A 24,288-nucleotide genomic window follows, 5' to 3' on the forward strand; every position below is an offset into this window, starting at 1 on the left:
CAAGCAAATAGTTTCCAAATTCAAGCCTAGAAACTGAAGATGTTAGTGAATTAATCAACTAAATACTAAGTGTATAAAAATGTCAAATGTTTCTAACCATGAAAACTAATTTGCTTTGCCATTTTGATGTTTTAGAAAAAAAAAAACCTAAACTATAACAAATAGCATCTTATAAAAAAAATCAGATATACAGAAAAATTCCATGAAAACTGAAAACCAAAAGCTTTTTTTAGCAACATTATGTAAAAACAATGGTTTGCAACAAATCTATTTAATTAGCATTGCATTAGGACACATTATCAACAAGAAACACAGACTACAGTCTAATTCTTACAAGGCATTTCAAGTTTTATGACAAATCTGTAATCAAAAAAATTTTTTAAAAGATTTTATTTATTTATTTGAGACAGAATGAGAGAGAGAGAGCACATGAGAGGGGGGAGGGTCAGAGGGAGAAGCAGACTCCCCGCCGAGCAGGGAGCCCGATGTGGGACTCGATCCTGGGACTCCAGGATCATGACCTGAGCCGAAGGCAGTCGCCCAACCAACTGAGCCACCCAGGCACCCTGTAATCAAAATTTTGATGAAAACTGCTAAATTACCCTTCAAACTCCAACCCCTCAGATTCATTGGAAAAAGATAAATTAACTGGTGAAATATAAATTTCATATAATTTTAGACTCTATTTTTTCTTTAGAAAGAAAAATGGATAAAGTACTGACCCAGTATACCCAATGGCCAACAATTTGAAGTTAATAGGTCAAAATCTGGGAGAAGTGCCTACAGGTGTCATAAAATCTCACCATGGTCAAACTAGGACCTGACCACAATGAGATACCGCCTCACACCCACTAGGATGGCTGCTACTAAAAAACAAATGAAAACAACAACAAATGTTGTTGTTACAACAAAAAGACAGAAAATAATAGGTGAGAATGTGGAGACACCAGGGCCCTTGTGCACCGCTGCTAGGAATGTAAAATGGTGTAGCCGCGTGGACAACAGTTTGGTGGTTCCTCCAGAAAGTCCGATGAAGAGTTAACATATGGTCCAGCAACTCCACATCCATATATATCCCCAGAAGAACTGAAAGCAGGGACTCAAAAGATACTTGTACACATGTTCATAGCCCCATTACTCACACTAGCCAAAAGGTGGAAACAACCCAGATATGCACCAACAGATGAATAGCTTTTTTTTATTTTTTCATTTTTTAGAAGGTTTTATTTATTACTTATTTGAGAAAATGAGAGAGCATAAGCAGGGGCAGGGGCGGGGGGGAAGCAGACTTGCCACTATGCGGAGATCGATCGAGGACCCCGGGATCATGACCTAAGCTGAACACTGACACTTAACCGCCTGAGCCACCCAAGCACCCAGAAGAGATTTCTTCTTTAAAGTGGTCTATACAAATCATGGAATTCCATTCCAGCCTTAACAAGGAATGGAATTCTGATACAAGCTACAACATGGACAAACCTTCAAAACATTATGCTAAGCAAAGTAAGCCAGACACAAAAGGAAGAAGAGTGTGTGATTCCAGGTCTACGAGGTACCTAGAACAGGCACACTGATAAGAGACAAAAACAGAACAGAGGTTACCAAGGGCTGATGGAGATACAGGTGTGGGAAAGGGAGTTATTCTCACAGGTACAGGGCTTCTGCTTAGGATGATGGAGAAGTTCTGGAAATGGATGGTGGTGATGTGTGTGCAACAGTGTGAACGTATTTAATGTCACTGAATTGTACACCTGAAATGGCTACAGTGTTAAATTTTATGTTATGTATATTTTACTATTAAAAAAAGAAATGGGACTTGAACCAAAGAAAGCCGAATAAATTACTTCTCTGGTGTTCCGACCCAGAAAACAAAACAAAACAGACCAATTTTGTTAAGCAGCATGGACTGGATTCAAGCCTACATCTTTTAGAAAAATGCACAAACTATGTACGTTAAAATTTATTCAGTTATATACCAAAACAAAATATCACTTCTACCATTTCATGATGCCCAAATTCCAAATTTTCTGTAGAGGATGTCACGGGACGATATACATCATTTCACACTCTTGGATTAGCCTTGTGCAAAGCTACTTTCACCCCATACCAATGAAAGTCTAAGAGGATGGAAATAGCTACCCCCCGCACCGAAACAGGTCCTGCAATGAGGCGGCAATCTAGACATTCCTCACCTTCTTCTGCTCAGGCCTTTAGCAAAGCTGCCACCTAAGTTCTCAAGATTCATTAGTACTATTACAGCTTACTGAACATCTTTTAAAAAGGACTTTAAGTTCTACTGTATATTATGGAAATATGGACTTTATATTTTAAAGACCACCTCCATCCAAAAAGGTATCAAGCCTGCAATGTCACAAATTCAGAAAAAAAATAAAATTATCAATAGAAACAACAAGCATCTTCTATTAGACAATAAAATCATTTTGTTTTCTTACAATATAAAGTAAAACCCTAATTACTGAGTCTGTCTCTGTTTTCTTCTCGTGTACCTTCCATTTCCTTCCCCTCCAGTCCATTTTTAATACACTATCAGAACAAAAAGGATAAAATTACTGCCCACGGTGCTAACAAAATTAATGAGGAAAGATGTACAGAGATCTCATGAAGACGTGCCTAAGTTTATGTTGCCAAGGAAACACTGACGTCTTAGATTTTAAATGGAAAAGTTTATATTTAAAGAATGTTAGAGTCAATAGGATGTATTTTAAGAAAGAGCAAAGCACACACCACTTATTCACAAATGCCAATAAATGACACATGGAAACTGTACAAAGACAATTAAATTTAGGCAACAGCCAACAACTATCCATTAACTGGAGTCATTTGAAAGGCCATACTGTTTCATGAAAAACAGCCGGACTGGGAGCTGGACATTGAGACTTGTGGTGCTAGCCATCTGCAACTCAGTAGCTTGCAAAATCGGACAAGTCGCTAAGGCCTGCAACGGCAATTTAATTCTCTTAGTGTCCTCGGTTCCTCTTCAGTAAAGTGTGAAAGGACAAAAGCAAGAGGAGGAAAGTCCCCCCCAGAATCACATATCCTTTAGCTCTATGATTTTGAAGGAAGAAACTTCCAAAAAGTTACTACGTACCTGTCTCCTAATACACGATAATAAATACACAACCAACCATACTCTATATATACAGTATAACAGATGCACATACCCTTTGTCAGAATTTGTGATTGTTCCTCTTTTTCATTAATTATGTAGTAAATACTCAGGAAAACTAAAAAATACAGAAAGCATTAAAAAAAAAAAACCCTAACAACCATAAATGCCCTTTCTAAACACAAAAACATAATCAAGTTTATATTTGGCTCAAGATACCTTTCTTAATCTGGTTATAAGAAAGAGATACTCCTAAAGATCTAATGGTAAATTACAAAAGAGAGTGAACATAATCTGAATTTCAGAATTACAAAAAAAGGATGGACAGTAAAAAACAAATAAATATGCAATAGGGTAGGACTAAATACTGACCAGAAGTAGTATCAGAATTGCTGTCCAACCTGAAATACTTTCTGTCTTCCCAACTTAGGTTATGACACCCTGGTATTTCTTTCAAAAGACTTTCCATTTGTGTTTCACAGTAATTTACACATCTATAATTACTGAATTCATGTCTCATAATGATTTATTGAATGCTTATGAGCTCCCTAAAGGCAAGAACGGTTTCTTCCTAATGTGCACTGTATCCCCAATAGAACACTCCACACAATGAATGCCATCAATTAATATCTGTGGATGAATAAACAAACAAACAGGATCTTGACCTATATCAACCATTCCTGAAGGGTTACTTCTCCCAGGGCCTTTAAAGATCCATTTTCAGGATAACTACTAAGTATGAAAAGTACCCAAATTCAAAGACAGTTGTCATGAAAATATCTATCATTTCGAGATCCTAGACCAGTGACTGACAAACCATGGCCCATAAGCCAAATCAGGCCAGCCACTTGTTTTTATAAATAAAGTTTTGCTGGAACAGAGCTGTATCATTCATTTCTGTATTGCCTACAGCTGCTTCCTGGGGCAGGACAGCAGAGCTGGGAGTTACAACAGAAAGCTGAAAATATTTACTATCTGGTCCTATACACAAAAAAAATTGGCCAATCTCTACTAATGCCTTTTAACTAATAAAAGAAGAAACACATGAGCTTTTGTGTCTCTTGATGAAAAGAAGGGTAGTTCTATTTTTAATTTTTTGAGAATCCTCCATACTGATTTCCACAGTGGCTGTACCAATTCACATTCCCACCCACAGTGCACCCGGGCTCCTTTCTCTCCACATCCTCACCAACACTCATTTTCTTTTTTTTTTTTTAATTTTTTATTTAAATTCCAGTTAGTTAATATACAGTGTAATATTAGTTTCAGGTCAGGATTTAGTAATTCATCACTTACATACAACACCCAGGACTCATCACGACCTGTATCTCTTCTCTTTTCAATAACAGCCATTCCAACAGGTGTAAGATGGTATTTCATTGTGATTTTGATTTGCATTTTCCTGACGATGAGTGATGTTGAGCATCTTTTCGTGTACCTCTCAGATATTTAAATGTTGTCTCTAGAAAAATTTTGTCTATCAAGTCCTCTGTCCATTTTAAATTGTATTGTTTGGTTTTTGCCTACTGAGTTGTATGAGCTTATATTTTGGGTATCAATCCTTATCAGAGAAAAGGTTTGCAAATACTATCTCCCATTCTATAGGCTGCCTTTTCATTTCGTTGTTCCTTTAGCTCTGCAGAAGCTTTTCAGCTTTTTAGTTTGATGTAGTTCCATTTGCTGATTTGTTGTTGTTACTTGTGCTGTTGGTATGTCACATCTGAAAAAATCATTGCCAAGACCCATGGTCAAGAAGCTTTTTCCCTTTTTTTTTTTTTAAAGGTTTGAGTCTTAACATTTAAGCCCTTAATCCGTTTCAAGTTATTTTTTGTGAAAAGTGCAAAAGAGACGTCCAATTTGATTCTTTTGCATGTTCACATCCAGTTTTCTTAGCACCATTTGTTGAAGAGAATATCCTTTCCCCACTGAGTATTCTTGGCTCCCTTGTCAAATACAAGTTGACCATATCACTCTCAATTCTGTTTCACTGGTCTGTGTCTCTTTTTACGTCAGTGCCATATTGTTTTAATTACTATTGCTTTTAATATAGTTTGAAATCAGGGAGTGCCTCCAACTTTCTACTTTCTCAAAATTGCTTTGGCTACTTGGGGTCTTCTATGATTGCATACAAATCTTAGAATTGTTTTTACAAGTTCTATGGAAAATGGTAATGGACTTTTGATAGAGGGTACACTAAATCTATAGATGGTTTGGGGCAGTATGGAAATTTTAACATTAACCACTCCAATCCATGCACATGGGTTATCTTTCTATTTATTTCTGTCTTCAATTTCTTCCATCAATGTCTTATAGTTTTCACTGCACAGATCTTTTACCTCCTTGGTTAAATTTATTCCCAAGTATATTGCTCTTCATGCTACTGTAAACAAAATGGTTTTCTTTTTCAGATAGTTCATTGTTAGTTTATACAAATGCAACTGACTTTTGTATGCTGATGTTGTATCCTGAAATTTTACTGAATTGTTTATTAGTTATAACAGTTTTTTGGTGGAGTCCTTTGGATTTTTTAAATACATGATCATATCATCAGTGGAGAAAACTTTAATTCCTCCTCTTCTCTTCAGATGCCTTTTACTTCTTTTTCTTGCCTAACTATTCTGGCTAGGACTGCCACTACCATGTCAAACAGAAGTGCTGAGAGTGAGCACCCTTGTCTTATTCCTGATCTTGGAAAATTTCCCACTTTTCACTGTTAAGTACGATGTTGGCTATGGGTTTCTTATATATGATCTTTATTAGGTGGAGGTAATGTTCCTTCTATGCCCAATTTCTTGAGAGTTTTTATCATGAAAGAATGCTGAAATCTGTAAAATGCTTTTTGTGATAGTTCATTATTAGTGTATAAAAATGCAACTGATTTTGTATGTTGATTTTACGTTCTAAAACTTTATTGATTTTGTTGATTAGCTGTAACACATTTTTGGTAGAATCTTTAGGGTTTTCTCTATATAATATCATGTCATCTGCAAATACAGACAATTTTGCTTCTTCCTTTTCTTTCTGGTCCTAGACTTTTCTTTGCTGGGAGGTTTTTGATTGCTGAATCAATCTCCTTACTTATTACTGACCTGTTCAGATTTTCCGTTTCTTCAGGATTCAGACAAGGCAGGTTATTTCTAGGAATTTATCCATATCATCTAGGTCGTCCAATCTGCTGGTATATAACTGTTTATAGCAGTATTTATCATCTGTTATATTTCTGTGGCATCAGCTGAAATGTCTCCTCTTTCATTTATAATTTTATTTGACTCTTCTCTCTTTTTTCCTGGTAAATCTAGCTAACAGTTTATCAATTTGTTTATCTTTTCAAAAAACCCAACTCTTAGTTTCCTTGATTTTTGTGTTTCTATTCTCTATTTCATTTATTTCTGCTCTGATCTTTGTTATCTCCTTCCTTTCTTCTTTCAGTTCCTTGAGGTGTAAAAGCTAAGTTGCTTATTTCTGATATTTATTTTTTCTAACTATAGATGTTTAGCACTATAAACTCCCTTCTTAGCACTTTTTGCTGCATCCCGTAAGTTGTGGTATGTTCTGTTTAGACTATTACTTGTTTCGATGTATTTTTTTTATTTCCCTTTCGATATCTCTTTGACCCATGCGTTGTTCAGGAGTGCTATGGTTCATTTTCAACATATTTGTGAATTTTCTAGTTTTCCTCTTGTTACTGATTTCTGGTTTCACACCACTGTGGTCTCAAAAGGTATTTGGCACAATTTCCGTATTTTCCAATTTGGTAAGACTAAATTTTTGTGATTGAACAACATATGTTCCAACCTGGAAAGTGCTCCATGTGTGCTTGAGAAGAACACATATTCTGTTGCTGTTGGATGAAACATTCTGTATATGTCAGTGTGGTCCATTTAGTCTAAAGTGTACTTCAAGTCCAGCAAGTTTTCTTACTGCTTTTTTTGTCTGGATGATCTGTTCACTGACGAAAGTGAGGTACTGAATGGAGTCCTGTAGTATTAGTGTACTGCTGTCTATCACTCCCTTCAGATGTGTTTTATTTGCTTGACATATTCAGGTGCTCTGACATTGGGTGCATGTATATTTACAATTATTATCTCCTCTTGATGAGTTGACTCCTTTATCATTAGATAATGACCTTTCTTGTCTCTAGTTACAGTTTTTGACTTCAAGTCTACTTCGTCTGATATAAGTATAGCTGCCCCTGCTTCTTTCGGTTCCATTTGCATGGAATATTTTTTCCCATACCTTCACTTTGAACCTATCTGTGTTGGGAAGCATATAGTTGGGTCTGGTTCCTTATCCATTCAGCCACTCTATGACTTCTTAGAGTCATAAATGCTCTGGGAGCATTTAACCTATTACATTTATAGTAATTGATGGGTAACAGCTAAGTATGATCATCTTGTGAATGGGTTTTGGATGTTTGGCAGTTCCTTTTTTCTTTCTTCTGCTCTTGCTCTAGCCCTCTGTGAATGGATGATTTTCCACAGTTGAATACTTTGGTTCCCTTCATCTTTTCCAGTACAGGCTTCAATTCATGATTACTCACAGGTTTACTGGAAACATCTTATAGGTATAAGTCCATTTAAAACTGATAACAACTTCTATCTCAAAGAAAAACTCTACCCTTTTATTCCCACAACCCCCATAGTTTGTTTTTGATGTCACACTTTACTTTTTATACTGTGTATCTACTGACAAATTATTGTAGCTATCGCTATTTTTAACACTTTTGTCCTTCAACTTTTACACTAGAGTTAAGTGGTTAACACACCAGCAAATGACAGTAGTAAAGTATTTTGAATCTGAATATATTCTTACCTTTCCTAGTCTATTGGACATTTTCCTATGTTTTCATGTCACTAATTAGCAGCCTTTCCTCTAAGCAGGTCTAGTGGTGACAAACTCCCTCAGGTTTTATTTGTTTAGGAAACTTTATCTTGCCATCATTTCTGAAGGACAACTTTACTGGGTAAAATATTCTTGGTTGGCAGTTTCTTTCTTTCTTTCTTTCTTTTCTTTCTTTTCTTTCTTTCTTTCTTTCTTTCTTTTCTTTTTCTTTCTTTCTTTCTTTCTTTTTAATTTTATTTATTTGACAGAAAGAAAGACAGCGAGGGAGGGAACACAAGCAGGGGGAGCGGGAGAGGGAGAAGCAGGCTCCCAGCCGAGCAGGGAGCCTGATGTGGGGCTCGATCCCAGGACCCTGGGATCATGACCTGAGCCGAAGGCAGTCACCCAACCAACTGAGCCACCCAGGCGCCCAGCAGTTTCTTTCCTTCAGTATTTGTAACTTATCATCCCATTCTCTCCTGACCTGAAAGGTCTCTGCTGAGAAATCCACTGTAAGACTTAGAGGGGCTCCCTTGTAGGAATCTTTTTCTCTCTTTTGCTTTTAAAAATCTTTTTTTTTCATCCATTTAGGTTTTATTATATTGCATCTTGGAAAAGATCATTTTGGATTGAGATTTTGGGGTGACCTATTAGCTTCACAAACTTAGGTGTCCAAATCTCTCCCCAGGTCTGGAAAGTTCTCAGTCATTATCTCTTTAAATAAGCTTTCTCTCCCTTACTGTTTCTGTCTTCTCCTTTGGGACTCCAGTGATGCACAGACTGTTTTTGTTAGGGGTGTCCCATAAGACTCATAGGCTCTCTTCATTCCTTTTCAATCTTTTTCTTTTTGCTTCTCTGACTGGATGATTTCAAATGATTTTTCTTTAAACTCATGGACTCTTCCTGCTGTTTGGTCTAGTCTGCTGGTGAAGCTCTTTATTGAATTTTTTAGTTCACTCGTTGTAGTCTTCAGCTACAAACTGCAGCTTGATTTATTTTTGTGTTGTTGTGGAACTTACTATTTTGTTCCTGTATTGTTTTCCTGATATCATTAAATTACTTATCAGTGTTCTCAGAGTTCTCTGAGCATCTTTAAGGTAATTATTTTGAATTCTTCATCAGGTAATACCTGTATCTTCTTTTCTTTGGGGCTGGTTACTAGATAGTTATTTATTCCTTTGTTGGAGTCATGTTGCCCTCATTATTTATGATCCCTGTAACCTTGTGTAGATGTCTGTGCATTTGAAGAAGCTGTCCCCTCTTCCAGACTTCATGGACTCCAGTAAGAGAAAATGTCCACCTGCACATGGGGGCATGCTGGAGCACGTGGTGATCTCGGGTCTACAGGTGCAGGGTGCCCAGTGTGAGGGTATGGGGTGGCAAGAAGTCTGAGGGAGTGCGGTGGCTCATTGGCTCTAGTCACCAGGGTCCACGATGTCAACAACTGTGTGATCCTTGGCAGGTGCTGGGGGTCCACAGGGGCTGCAAGGGCTATTGGGGTACTCAGCAGCAGATGAGGGCGAGGGGCTAGAAAAGAAGTCGCCACAGCAACTTGTGGGGGCCAGCTGCAGGTGCCTGTGTCATGGCTGCAATCCTACATGTAGTGATGGGGGCAGGGCAGACAGCAAGGGCTGGGGTTAACTGCAGATGCATGGCTCTTGGCAGCTGGGTCTTGCCGTGGGTGCCTGGCAGCGGATGCCAGTGATGGGGGCTGAGAAGGATGTGTGCAAGTGCACAGCTGGTGGGGCCAGCTGCAGGGGAGCAGAGTGATACGGGGCTGTGACAGAAGGCAGTGCCCAATCCAGGCCCAGAAGCAACTGCAGAGACCCAGGCCATGGTGACACTCTCCTACAGCGACAGTCTCCCCTGAGCACGGGCATGGCAGTGGAGGCTCGTGACGGGTGTCAGGTTGGCCGTGGGCAAGTACGCACCTAAAGGGGCTAACCGCCAACATGCACATGGCAGTAGGGGTCAGCCACAGGGGTCTAGGCTCCAGCTTTTACTCACACAGCTGTAGAGGCCTGGGAGAGCTGCTGGTGCAGTTCCCAGGCTCCAAGGGGAGTTGACTGGGGCGTGGGGCAGGGAACAGGAAGAGACTGAGACAGCTGAATGTGACTATCTGTGGAGTTAAAGCTGGTAAAACCTGCAAGCTTTCTGCAGCGGCTGTGCTGACCATTCGCTGCTCTCTTCAGTGGTAAACGCTGCAGGTCTGTCTCCAGAGCAGACCACTGGGAACCACGATCACTCCACAGCGTGGCTATTACTGGTGGCCCCTACTTTTCTTCCTGGTTACTAGCTGTCTCTACATCTCACCTTTGCTGGTCTCTGGGTGCAATGAAACTGAAGTAGGACCTTCATGTGGGGCCACGAAATGCAAGGGAAGCTGCCCATGTGCCCTGCACTTCTCTTCCCTGCAAGAGGAACTCTTTCTAGCTGGGAAGCTGAGCAATGCCAGCTTGGGAACAGGAGAATCCAAAAACGAAGCTGTCCTCTTTCCCTTTGGGAGCAGTCATTCTCAAGGTTTTTTTTGTTCCACTATGCTTTGAAGTTTCTTAAGTAGACTCTAGAGCTCTCTTTAGTCATGGTTAGCTACCTAGTTGTTGTTTTCTGTGAAGGGATGAAGGCTGAGGTCTATTACGCTGCCATTTTGGTGACATCCCACTGGTAAATTTTTATAATATCTATTACAATGTTCTAACTTAGTAAATCTGAATTTTAAAAAACTCAAAGATTTTCAATGTTTAGGGATCACAATCTTTGCCAAATCAGTTAATACTAAAAACTAAAAACCCTATACAATACAAATATTACTGAAAGATCTTACAATACACAAATAGAGCAAAAGAAAAACATAAGCAAGCTCCACCATTTGCACCCTTAAAGCAATAAATCATGGTGGTGAAATATGAAAAATACAAAATGTCATGATCACTGTATCATGATTCAATAAAACTCAGTCTCTATCCAAACACAGTAGAAGAAAAATACACAAACACCCTGACATGTGTAATTTTAAATTTATAACCGTAAACCTCAAATGGACCTTCAGTGCTGCCTGAAAGTCATACTTTATTTCACTCCTGGTTCTCTCAAAAACCATTCCACACTTTTTTCTCAAACCTCTAACACCCCTTCTTCACCATCACTTTAGCAGATAACCCTAGTCTTTTCACTAAACAAAGAGAAGCAAAAAGAAGAGAACTGGTTCATGTGTCTATCACCACGTTTACAAACCTCCTCGCCTCTTAAACACTCTCTTCTCCTGCCATGACGACAGGCAGCACCCAGCTTCTCTGGAAGGCCAGCCCCCTCACGGGCTGTCCTCACACTCACTCTTGAACCCATGACAATCACGCTTTCCTCCCTAGCAGACCAAGGAAACCACACCTAAGAGAGTCGCCAGAAATCTCCACAATGCCAAATCTCATGGTCACTTGTCCATCTTCAGAGATCTTATTCAGCCTCTCCAAAGCCACTGGCACTTCCTGTCTTCTCCCACTTCTGAAACTCCACACCCTCAGTCTTCCTGCTGCCTCACTGGCTGCACTTTCTCAGTCTCATCTGTGGAACCCTTTCGGTCCCTTCCAGACAGGGCTCAAGAGTTCAGTCTTCAGACCCACATCATTAATAATTTCTTAAGTCCCATGGCTTTAAATACGTTTATTTTTTAAAGATTTTTTGTTTATTCATTTGAGAGAGAGAGAGAGAGCACAAGCAGGGGGAGGGGGAGAGAGAGAAGCAGGCTCCCCACTGAGCAGGGAGCCTGACGTGGGGCTCGATCCCAGGACCCTGGGATCATGACCTGAGCCGAGGGCAGACGCTCAACCGACTGAGCCACCCAGGCGCCCCTAAATACATTTAAATGTTAACAGCATCCAAATCTATATGACAGAGCCAACATCAACCAGAGCCTCATGACAGTCACTCCATGCCACCATGTGAATCTTTAACAGGCATTTCATATTTCACACGTCCGTAACAGCATTCTTGATCTCCAACCTCCAGTGAGATGTGTCCCCTGCAAGGTTTTCTATTTCAATCAATAACATCAGAATTGCCCCAAATGCTACCACTTCTCAGTAGTTTCCCACCCTAATCCAAGGCTCTATATGAATTAATGCAATACCCTCCTAAAGTGATCTCCCTACCTCCACTCCTGCCTCTCTACATTACCTTCCCAAAAGAGCTGCCAGAAAAATCCTTTCTAAAATAAACCAGCAGGTTCCAATCTGGCATTTAAAGAGCTGAGAAGTTGCCACTCTGTCCCAACAACAAGTACAAAGCAGAACAGCATGAAAAATCAACAACTCCTCTTAGATCTCTCAGTAAAGGGATGACCCCAAAATCAAGGAGACAGTCAGGTGAGTAGAGAGAACCACAATTTATCTGTGTGGGAAGCAGTGGTCCCATAGGAATCAGTGCTGGGCAGGAAAACCTAACCTGTAACTGACATAGTGCCGGAGGCTCAGTGTGGACAGAGGGAAAGTCTGAAAGTTAAATACTCTGGGGAACCAGGTCCTAGGGAAAGCCCCCATAATTCGGTGAGTTTGACCTCTAGGTGCTCAACCAGGTCCTCAGAGCAAAGATCAGAGAAAGAAGATCAGAAGGAGAAGCATTTTGACAGACAGAGCATTCTGTTCTTCTTAACAAGGTCAGCCCTCAGGAGGAACTGTCTTACCAGAGCTTCACCCGCGGGGGTTTTATCATAGCCCGGCCCACCGGAAGCGAGGGACACACCGCACTGCAGCCCCCTCCAGCCATCCCTTCCCCGCGAGGCAGGGAAGAAAACCAGAAGCACTGAAGTTCACAGGCCCAGGAGCATCGGCTCACCAACAACAGACCGACAACGTAAGCAGAGATGGAAATCCTGAGCACCAGGAAGAACTTCAAGAGACCAAAAACACAACAGAAATGAAGAGTGCTTCTGAAGGGCTTATGAGCAGACCAGACATGGCTGAGAAAGGAAGCTCGGAGCCTGAAGATGACAAGAGAAACTTCCACAATCAGAAAGCAGAGAGAACAAAGACTGAAGAAAACAAAACAGGATCTACGAGAATTGTGGGACAATTACAGAACATAAACCAGATCATGACACTGTGCTAGTCCAAACCCTCAAAATCACTTACAATGCCCATCGCTTACACAAAGCCACAAGCTCCCACACCATGGCCTGTAAGACCTTACAGGATTTGAGTCCTGCTATGTCTCCCACCTCTTCTTCTACTGCCCTGTTCCTTTCTCCTTTTCCCAGTCTCACTTGTCACCCTGTTGTCTTCTCCTGCTCTTCGAGCTCACCTCTGCTTCAGATCCTCTGCATTTGCTGTTTCTTCCGCGTGAATATTCTCTCTGGGACATTCACATGGACCATTCCCTGACTCTGTTCACACGCTGCAGAAACATCACCTCCACAGAGAGGCCTTCCTTCAACACTCTACTGAAACACCAGCCTCCCTCCTTCCATTTTGCTTTACTTCCTACAGCAATATTTTCTGTTTTGTATAATATTTATGTTATATAATACTTTACACATCATGCATTTGTTCACTTTCTGTCTCATCCACCAGAAATAAGGGCGCCTTGAGGGGAGGAACTTTGACTTGATCGGTTCCCTGCTCACAGCGCCAAGAATGGTTATCTACCTAGCACAGATTAGGTGTTCAGTGAACAAGTGAAGCAATAAATGACTATTACAATTTATAACAAGGTTTTATCTTGTGTATCAACCTGAATTGACCACGCTCAGATTACTAAAACTAAATAATTCAGAGTTGCACATAAAATGGTCTGTCCTGTTTCTGAAAAGAAAACTTTCATAAAAATATGACCTTTCTGCATTGAATTTCCAGACCCTAGGAGACTTCTAGTCTTTGCCTCCAAATAAAGAGAAGTAAAATGATCCTATGGGTTAAATTAAAGATCCCATACAATTCTTGGTGATGGGAAGAATAATCATTTCTATTTAAACCCAAATTTGTCTTACTCCTCCCAACACACACATACACACAGACACCTTGCTTATCTTTATTCTAGTTTTCATTAAGTAAAATTTTTCACCAGGCAGTATATTCACACAGTTTGAAAAAAAAGAAGTCTAAAAATGTATACAGTAAAAAATCTTGCCCTTGTACGTCAGATACCGAGTTCAAACTCCCACCATCAAAAATTATTCCAAATATTTCAGCCTTGTGGGCTGTAAGGTCTCCATCACAACTATTCAACTCAGCTGTTGTAGGGTGAAAACAACCTTAGACAATAGGTAAACAAACGTGGACAGCTATATTCTAGGAAAGCTTGGTCTGCAAATCCAGACAGCGAGCTGAAACTCCAGCATAGTCAAACCTATTACACAGCTGAGTTAAAATAGGTCTCTTTCAAAAGAAAGTCAGTGGTAGTGTTTGGAAGGGACTGCAACCAAGAATGCTATTTGAAACAAAAACTAATCCTACTATCCATAATGATGTACTAACACACATTTTCATATAAATATGAACTATACATACAAAGTTTTCATATAAATAGATTTAAGATTATTCCAAGATGTCTCCTCTGTAATCTATAATATGTTACTTCAAATACACTCCTTGTGATATAATTATGAAGAGTTGAAGGAATATTAACACAAAACACACCGGTCATCTAACTCTGGCCCAAAACTTTCCCTTAAATGGTAGATCAAATACACAATTAACATTGTCACGGTATACATAAAAAAACTAAACCAGAGTCTATATTTAAAAACAAAATAAATCCCAATTATTAATTTCCCAATCAATTCCAAAATGTATGTTCTTGATAGGTCTTATAAAGGATTTGGTTTAATAAAATAAATCAAGATCAGAAAGAACCAAGCACTCTGAAAAATAGATCATTGCTAGATGGAGTAACCAGCTTCTCTAAATTGAAAGGTATCCTAGGAATGGATCTTACCTTCGATGCCATCCTCATAAAAAGTTTGTTTTGATTTTCTGCTGTTCCCATCTTTTCATTCTTGACTAAATCATTTAGGCTGAGATGATCATCATCATGAAAGTATCTAACCCTTTCTTTTTCTTCATGGGTTGAAGCCTATGAGAAAATGAACATTATTTAGTGAAAACATGGGTCTTTGAAGTATTTTTAATTAACTATCTGTAAATCTGGTATTAAATGCAAAAATCCCACTACATACCACAATCTTTCCTTCCAGCTAGCTTATCCCTATTCTGTGTGCTTCCTTTTGGAAGAATTTCCATTAGAATACCACTCCCTATTTCTGCCCCATTACTCTCCTCTTCCCTAGGGATGGAAGTATAACACTATCTGATTTCTGGGTTTGGAGGAAAAAGCAGAAATCTTTTATCCCTTCTTCTCTTCTGGCTGCTCTTCTTGTAGTAACAATTCCTACCACCGTGGAGGGAAGTCTGCGGTCATCCAGAGATCGAGTAAGCATGCCAAAAACAGAGTGAAATATTAGCAAACCCATTTTATACAGCTCTAACAGAAACAAAGCTAATATTCTGATTCTCATCTAAATCAGTCCTGGGTTTTCCCAGCAGCTCGTTCCATACCTACATTTGGAAAAGAAAAGTGCTATTTATTTCCTCTCAAGTCCAATCTCTCTTACACTCCCTTATTCTCACCTGCTCTTCAACCCCTCTGAGATCTTTGGAACCACATTCCCGGTATTTCTTCCCAACATTACTATTCCTGAAATTACTAGCCTAAATCTCCTATTCCATGACTTCAATCACTCCCTGGCTCCAGACCCTTAATTTCTGGCCCTCTCATCCTTTCATTATACTCGAAAGGCAAAGCTCAATCCCAAATGAACGTGTCTGTCCTCTTCAGCCCGGTACCCACACTGCTGGGTCGGACGTAGCTCAAAAAGCTCAGTTGTCATCTGGTATCACATGCATGACTCCTCAGCCAGTTCTGACCTTTCATGGAATCCAAACCTTTACTATTCTGCTACATCTCCACTCCAAACCCCTAATTCCTCCCATTTCATTAGAAGAGGGATCCATCCCACTCTATTTGCTGAAAGAATTACTATCTCCAGCAGCGTAGGCACTCAACAGGCAAATAATAAACATCTGACAAAAAATTATGAATGAACAAATCTTCTGTGGACCCAATTACCCCCTTGTACGATATTCCAAATCTATAACAAAAATTCTAACTTGGGAAAACTAAATACATTGTTTTAACCATCTCAAAAGCCTCAACGTAGTGCTAAAAACTAATTGGTAGAGCTGGAAGATGGAAAAGAAAATAAGGTTTATAAAGGATCAGAGCAACTACACAATTAAGACATTATTATGTATTGATATCCAATCACCATGGCTCAAATTAGATAAAACAAGATTTTCCCTAAGAGCTATGTTAAATATGTAAAAAGAGCTAGAAACAATGGCAAAAAAATGTACACAAAATTAAAATTGCCAGGGCACCTGGGTGGCTCCATCAGTTAAGCATATGCCTCTTGATTTCGGTTCAGGTTATGATCTCAGGGTTGTGAGACTGAATCCCCGCATCAGGCTCCAGTCCAAGCACAGAGCCTGCTTAAGATTCTCTCTCTGCCTAAGCCCCCCCCACACCCAAAATTAAAATTGCCTTAAACATTCAATGTTCACAGTTATTGGAAAACTATAGTTGAATCAGACTGCATTTTGTAAAATGCAAAGGGATATATCCAAGAATAAAAGTAATAATATAATTTACTACCTTCTAACATTTGTATTATAAACCTACATCTCAGAATATTCTGAAGTAGTCTGACGCAAAGAAAGCCGGGGGAGAGAGGAACTCAATTAATAAACAAAGACCTCTGTTAAACATACCATCTGTCTCTTCCTTCTTCCTCCTTTAGATTCCAGAGATTTTCCTGGAGTATGTATAGGCCACACTCTTCCAGACTGATCAGTTCTGACCAGGATCACTTCTTGGTCTTCATTCTATGGACAGATTTAGAGATAACTTTTGAAATTATTGTGAAGAATATTGAATATTTATATTTAGTAATCAAAAAAAGCATAAAAATGACTCTAGCTTCCACATGTAATTATAGGTTATCTTCAGTCTCCTGGAATTTCATTACCCACTATAATATAAAATAATCACGATCTTTTCAGAGAAAAGGTTGGGGAAAAAATCCAAGGTTCATTTTATTTATTTATTTTTTTTAAAAAGCAATCACAGAAGCAAACTTCAAATAACATTTCCATCTAGACAATATTAAAAGATGTCTAAGTACCAATATTCATACAGGCATTGTATGGGAGTACCCATAATTTATTCAGCAGATGTCATGTTTAATGTTTCTTCAATTTAAAGATGCTATTAAAACCTGATTATAAGGAATAAAGCAACGAGGGGTGCCTGGGTAGCTCAATGGGTTAAGTGCCCGACTCTTGATTTCAGCTCAGGTCATGATCTTAGGGTCATGAGACTGAGTCTGGAGTCAGGCTCCATGCTGAGTGTGGAGCCTGCTTAAGATTCTCTCTCTCCCTCTGCCCTTCCCCTACCCCCACCACACCCCCTACTCAAGTGCATGCAATGCTCTAAAAAAAAAAAAAGAAGAAAAGAAAAAGAAATAAAGCAACAAAATGATACAACAAACTTGCTAAATTAGCTGCTATAACAATGCTCCACACAACTTCTATTCTTTCCATTAATAGCCCTAAAATGCTTTCCACTTCTCTGACTCTTCAGAAGTTATATCCCACTTGCTTTCAATCCATAATCTTTTTCCTACAAACTACTGGCCAAATACATGCCTGGTATGGTACAGAATAAGATTAAACTTATAGTCTACGAGGAAAATGAAAGTTATTAGAAAGGTTCTAACAAAGAATCACATAAAAAATATTAGGTATCTACTTTATTAAAAAGCAGTTTGAAACAAGTCCAAGCAGATTATTCACACTTCAATTTTTCTCTCAAATCAGAATCAATTATTAAAAAACCAATTTCAATTCCATTCAATAGAGATTTAGTTCCCCTGTTAAAATGGAAGAAAAAATATGTATCTATTATTGATCTTACATTCACATATAATACTAAGTAGATGGTAAAGTTGTTATCACTACTTTTCTTTTTCAATTAGTTAACATTAATTAATGATGTATCATATTTTAAAGGGTACCTCTCGTCATTCTCTTACTGGGTAACAGAGATGGGCAACACCTTATTTTTTATCTAAGTTTATCAGATGGCTAAAGCTGATCTCCCTAAGGACTTTCAAATTACTAAATCTAATACCTACTTACCAATTATCATCTTCCTTGATGTGAAAGTATTTGATTCTGTTTATTATATTCTCAGCCTGAAGCTCTTCTTATTCCAGTGTTCTAAATACTCTACTCTTCCCTGGTTCTGCCTTACCTCTCTCTGACCCATTATCCATTAAATACCCTAAAAAGTACCTACCTTATGTAGTTACTAAAAGAAATACAGTCCCTGCCTACAAGAAGTGTACAGCCTATTGAATGAGTTATTCTCTACATGCATTAATCAGCATAAAGAAAGTCAACTTCACTTTTTTCTCCATTTTGAGCTATATTCCAAGTATTGATGACTCCAGGATTCCTTGGTTTCCATCCTTCCAGCCTGAACATAATTGTCACTCGTACTGACAAAAAATGCATTATGCTAAACACAAATGTAATTATGTCATTCTTCACTGAAAAACTTGCAGGGACCCCATACTACTCAGGAGAGATCAGTACCTTTCAAAGTGTGGCCCACAAACCAGTACCAGTCAGAATTATCAGCCATGATATATTTGTCATCAGTCCACAATGAGTTAAGTACAAAAACTGAGTGTTTAAAAACTTTTACAATAATCTTCAACAGTAATTTTATGTTGGTTCAACCTAAATTAAAACTTGGACCTATATTTTAGAATATCTTTATTTCATTTTTCTATAATTTTTATTGTTTTACAAAACTATTAGTTCATGATGGGCTGGAAAATCGCCCCCCCAAAAAAACACCCCACAAAAAACCACTCTGATCCTACAGTACAGTCTGAGAAACATGGTACTACACAGTGGGATAAAGGCCAAACACCTTAACATACCACGTAAGGCCTTCAAATTCAAATACTATGGCCTTCCTCAAATTCACTTTTTCTCTAGCCATTCACAGTTTTTGTAAATTTACTGTCCATTTTACTTCCTAAATAATTTTAGGCATGTTTATATTGCTAGACCATAATCTTTTTAGTAAGTATTTGTCTATTTACAACTACCTATCTGTCTTTGCCACTTTTCCAGGCCAAAGCGTATAGATATGCTGCTTCCCGGGATCTACAGTACCGGGTACGGTGGCGAAAAACAATGACAGTTCACAGATGGGATTAATAAACTGGTGCCTCGGACAAACTAATTCTACTCCCATCGCTAACCCATCACACTCCCAGCTACGCTCCTCTTCTCCATGCTTTTCTACTTCCTGTTCCTTGGGCATGCCAAGGGACACCATGTGTTCCCACTTTGGTACCCAAGACAGAAACACTAAGCAATTTCCATATTTGCTACGCCATTAATACAGAACGTGGGGCTTATTTAAGAATCTACAACAGGATCAACACATGAAGGCCCACAAGCCAAATCCAGCCTGCTGCCTGTGTTTGTTTGGCCCACAAGTTAAGAATAGTTTTTACACTATTAAATGGTTGAGGGAAAAATCAAAAGAATAATATATTTCATGATGAATAAAAATTATATGCAATTCTCATTTTCGTGTCCAGAGCATTGTACTGGAACAGAGCCACGCTCACTCGTTTATCTATGGGCTGTAGATTGTATTATGTTCATTCCACGACAGCTCCAAAGCTATGTACCTGAGCTGCCGCGACACACCCTGGAAAGCCCATAAAGCCTAATATATTTACTCTTTGGTCTGCAGAGAAAAAGTCTGCCAACCTTGGATCTACGTTACTCTTCAGGTGATAAAACTAATTCAGAATCATTTAATGATTACTTTTACTACCTGAGAACAAGCAGGTTAAAAACCTGCCAGTGCTGGACAGCATGACAAACAGATCCATGTTGTAACAGGGAGGGTGAGAGAATGGGGACCCAGAGCCCTTTCATTTTGTGAACATGGGCCTGACGTCCATTTCTGGCCACAGTGGCCACCACGAAAACCAGGTATAACCCGGCACAGTTAAAATAAAGCCAGACGATACGGAAAAATACATGAAACAACCAAGCCGGAAGAAACAGCCCAGAACTGAAAGTGGCTGCCTCCAGGTAGGGGGTAAGGTCTGAAAATGGCTCAAGACATTGCCTTTCTTTCCCACAGGCCTTCCAGCATTATTTGTGTGCAACACACTGATTAAAAAGAAAAGGAAAGGAAAAAGCATACATCACTTTGCTTCAAAGCTGGTATTTGAAAGTTGTAAATGTTTGTTTGAAACCTATTTGTGGCATCTTGTGCATAAAGGGAAACCTCTTCCACCAGACCAGATTTTCCCACCAGTTGGTATTCTGCAAGTCTGTCATCACTGAGGGCCACAGAACATGTGTCTATCTTTTAAAATGCCAACAAATAAGCAGTTATGATAGTTCACAGTATTTTCATGACTTTTAAACAATCTCTACTGTATCTCTAATTATGTCCACAGAGCAGGTTATTCGCTACACACAAGTTCCCAGCCGAGGCGGTGAGTGCTTTCCACTCATCAACATGTGTACCTGGCCCAAGGCTATTTGTTCATTTGTACACTTATTCACAGGACTTGATAAGCTCAAAGGAAGCATGGTGATGGTACCAGACGGACTCCAAGCAGCCTTAGTTACATCTCCCTTTCTCAATTCATAACAACTGTTTATTCGTGTCTTCTCCCCACCCCTTGATCAGCCTTCCTAGAGGCTCATCTATTTTATTAATTTCTTTCCTGTTTTTTTGTATCACTTCTATTCACTTTTAGTTTTTATTTCAGGAATTTCATTATCTACTCTTCAATATGTTTTCTCGTCTCTCTTCCGCACTGGGGGGAGGGGGGCTCCTGGTCCCTGCTACAGGCAGAACAGCGTGCTGGTGTGCAGATCGTGGGGCCAGAATGCCCATGTGCCAACCCTGCCTCATTACAGAACCTTGCACGTCACTTAATTACCTCAATTTCTTCATTCATAAAGATAAACAAAATAACAAGGTATTTTTAGGATCAAACAAATTAATACATACACGTTATTTAAAACAACGCCTAAGAATAAAGTGAGTGATCAATAAATATTAGCCTACACTTTTTAGTTCTCTTTCATTTATCCAAACCTTTCTTGATCTGACTGAGTCTTTCCTAGGATTTAACCCCTCTCCTCTCTAAAATTCCTAGGATATTATTATTCTTCATATACATCTTCTATTGTTTCACTTTTTCTTTAGAATATTATTCTGTTTTCAGAACTGAAGCTACTAAACATCCTTAAAGTCCTCTTGAGACTGTGCTGCCATTTTAAATTCAATGGCAATGAGTGTTTACAACCCGATTATTTTTTACTACGTTTTCTGGCATGCGAGTGTGCAAGCTTGATGGGAGGGTGTTTTCCTTCCCTCCTGCCTCTCTGCCTCTCCTCCCACCCTTCAGAAAAAGGCTGTTTTGACAGTGTCTCCACTCAGTCCATGAGGACTCCCGATTCTTACAACAGTATCTCACACCTTGTGAGACTGGGGCTATTTCACGTAGTCCAAGTCACGGCTTCAAGCCTCTGTCTGCCTTCTTCCATCATTTTCTAGGAGTTACAGCGCTAAGTCCTCAGGCCATTTCCAGACCTTTCTCAGGAGCCCTCCACCCAGCATGAGGCAGGGAGAGGCTGTGTGAGGGTATCTGATTCCCACCCTCTCGGAGCAGCTCAGTCCTCAGCTGCTCTGCCTATTTTTGGAGTTAGATCCCAGCAAGCTCCAGATCCTTACTGTTTTATACTTCCCTTCAGTTCAGAGAAGTCTATCTTTACTTTTGAGCATGTAACATCTCTTCCAATTCTCTTTATATTTTGTCTGTGATCGCTCTGTTTTCGTACAGAGTGAAGGCCTCAAAGCACTAACACACCTCTAGTCAGAGCACTCAGAAGCACTGCCCCGTGATTTTCCAAACATATTAGGTTGTGGGGACCCCTGTGAAACTCCACATCAATACTGAGATTCAGAAGCTAAGAGACGGCCCAGCACAAACCACATCCTCTCAGGTCCTCAAGTACCCCTGTCAGTACCGGAATTCTGCTAGAAAAGGCACATATTTATTGGCATAATAATTACTATACCATTAATTAGTATTATAGTGACCTGCCTAACCTCTTTGTCCTAAAGCTGCTAGTTGGATGAATTCTAAATGTGTACAAGCTTGAGAAAATTAAATATTACTGCTAAGGATCATTACTAAAAAACTAAGTAAAAATTAATGCTAGACTACACCTCACAATCTCAGAAGTAGGATTATTTGGAGACATGTTTAACTACTAACAATTTTAATTTTGTTAACAGATATTTTCTAGAACCGGTACAATATGTGGCGCTGGCATAATACGAAAGCCAATTCAATTCTTTAATTCCTTTCCTTCTTTCATCATTGCTTCCTTGTAATCCTTACATATGAAGCTACCCATGAAAAAACACGTAACTTTACATTATATTTTTAACCAGACTCCTTTCAGCATTCGCCAAGGTGGGGAGGGATGAGGGGAAGAAAGGAGTTTAAGAAAATTTTTAAGTGTTGGGGCGCCTGGGTGGCTCAGTCGTTAGGCATCTGCCTTCAGCTCAGGTCATGGTCCCAGGGTCCTGGGATCGAGCCCCGCATCGGGCTCCCTGCTCCACGGGAAGCCTGCTTCTCCCTCTCCCACTCCCCCTGCTTGTGTTCCCTTTCTTGCTGTGTCTCTCTCTGTCAAATAAATAAATAAAATCTTTAAAAAAAAAAAAAAAGAAATTTTTTAAGTGTTAACTGACATTCTGGAATCTTTCCACACTAAAATAAGAGAGTTCTTTTGGATATTAAAAAAAAAAGGTTATTTTGATACTTATGAAATAGATAAATTTAAGGACAACATAGGTTATTTAATACATCAACAGCAACGAAATCTGAAAACTGCCTTATTTTTCCTATTTAAAAACAAACCAATCTTGCCATTTGCAACAACGTGGATCGAACTAGAGGGTATTATGCTAAGCGAAATAAGTCACTCAGAGAAGGACAATTATCATATGATCTCACTGATATGAGGAATTTGAGAAATGAGAAAGGATCATAGGGGAAGGGAGGGAAAAATGAAACAAGATGAAACCAGAGAGGGAGACGAACCATAAGAGACTCTTAATCTCAGGAAACAAACTGAGGGTTGCTGGAGTGGAGTGGGGGTGGGGGGATGGGGTGGCTGGGTGATAGACACTGGGGAGGGTATGTGCTGTGGTGAGCGCTGTGAACTGTGCGAGACTGATGACTCACAGACCTGTACCTCTGAAACAAATAATACATTATATATGTTAATAAAATAAAATTAAAAATTAAAAAAAATAAAAGCAAACCAAGACAGCTTTTCCAAAGAGAAATTAATGTTTGTATAATTTTATAAAGTTCTAAAATATATCTCATTTGATTTTAAGAATCTTATAACACAGGTATTATTAAGCCACATAAGGGAGGCTCCTAAGGATCATGTGTAATAAATGATGAAGCTCCAGACCTGACTCTAAATCTTTGGCTTAAAAATCCCACATGCTATTTCTGTTACTCCATTTCTCTAGTAAAATGAGTTAATAAAGATGATATTTTGGTAAACACTGACTTTCTGAAAGAAAAGGTAAGTTGGCAATGCTCCTTTAACTGGTGATACGTTTTTCAATTACAAAAAAAATCTCTTTCACCAAAATGAAAGGCTGCACACCTCCTGAGAAGGCCTGAGTACCTGACTAAGGACTCAACAACCAAGCCCAATTTTAACTGTTGATTTAATATATTTTATGATACTGTCTAGCTGTGGGATGAAACTGAGCAATCTGAAAAGACAGGCCCGTAACTGGCATAAAATTAAATCAAAAACGTTGCAGACTTTTCATTTTTTAAAAATATTGTTTCATTTCATTCCATTGGATCAATGAACTCCTATCACTCAGAACCACTTCTCTCATTATATAATAGAACAGCATGAATGTGTCTAATGCGATGAACAAGACATGGTTCCAGTTGTTAAGGAATTCATAAACGGCAGGGAGAGGGAGAGAAAGAGGAAATAAGGGAGTTTATACAAATCACCGCTAGACTATTAAGTAAGATAAAATGTAAATCAAGTAGGACCAGGTCACACGGGATGGAGAAATAACGTGTTCTTGGGAACACGTGAACTGGGTCTTTTGAAACAAAGATA

General features: G+C 39.1%; 1 protein-coding gene across 2 annotated transcripts in view; it reads right to left on the reverse strand.

The window, feature by feature from the left end:
- CWF19L2 (CWF19 like cell cycle control factor 2) overlaps positions 1-24,288 on the reverse strand; it is a 119,934-nt gene that overhangs the window by 36,592 nt on the left and 59,054 nt on the right. The window contains exons 11-12 of one of the 2 annotated variants that reach the window (XM_025893721.2): positions 16,768-16,881; positions 14,876-15,013 (exon numbers count right to left, since the gene is read on the reverse strand). In XM_025893721.2, coding sequence (XP_025749506.1) covers positions 14,876-15,013; positions 16,768-16,881 — 252 coding nt within the window. Of the gene's footprint in view, positions 1-14,875; positions 15,014-16,752; positions 16,882-24,288 lie in introns of both variants that reach the window. The other variant, XM_073903676.1, reaches the window with a different exon arrangement.

Source organism: Callorhinus ursinus, unplaced genomic scaffold (assembly GCF_003265705.2).
Source record: "Callorhinus ursinus isolate GAN/ISIS: 27379988/994484 unplaced genomic scaffold, GSC_fseal_2.0 scaffold19, whole genome shotgun sequence".
NCBI classification, from domain to species: domain Eukaryota; kingdom Metazoa; phylum Chordata; class Mammalia; order Carnivora; family Otariidae; genus Callorhinus; species Callorhinus ursinus.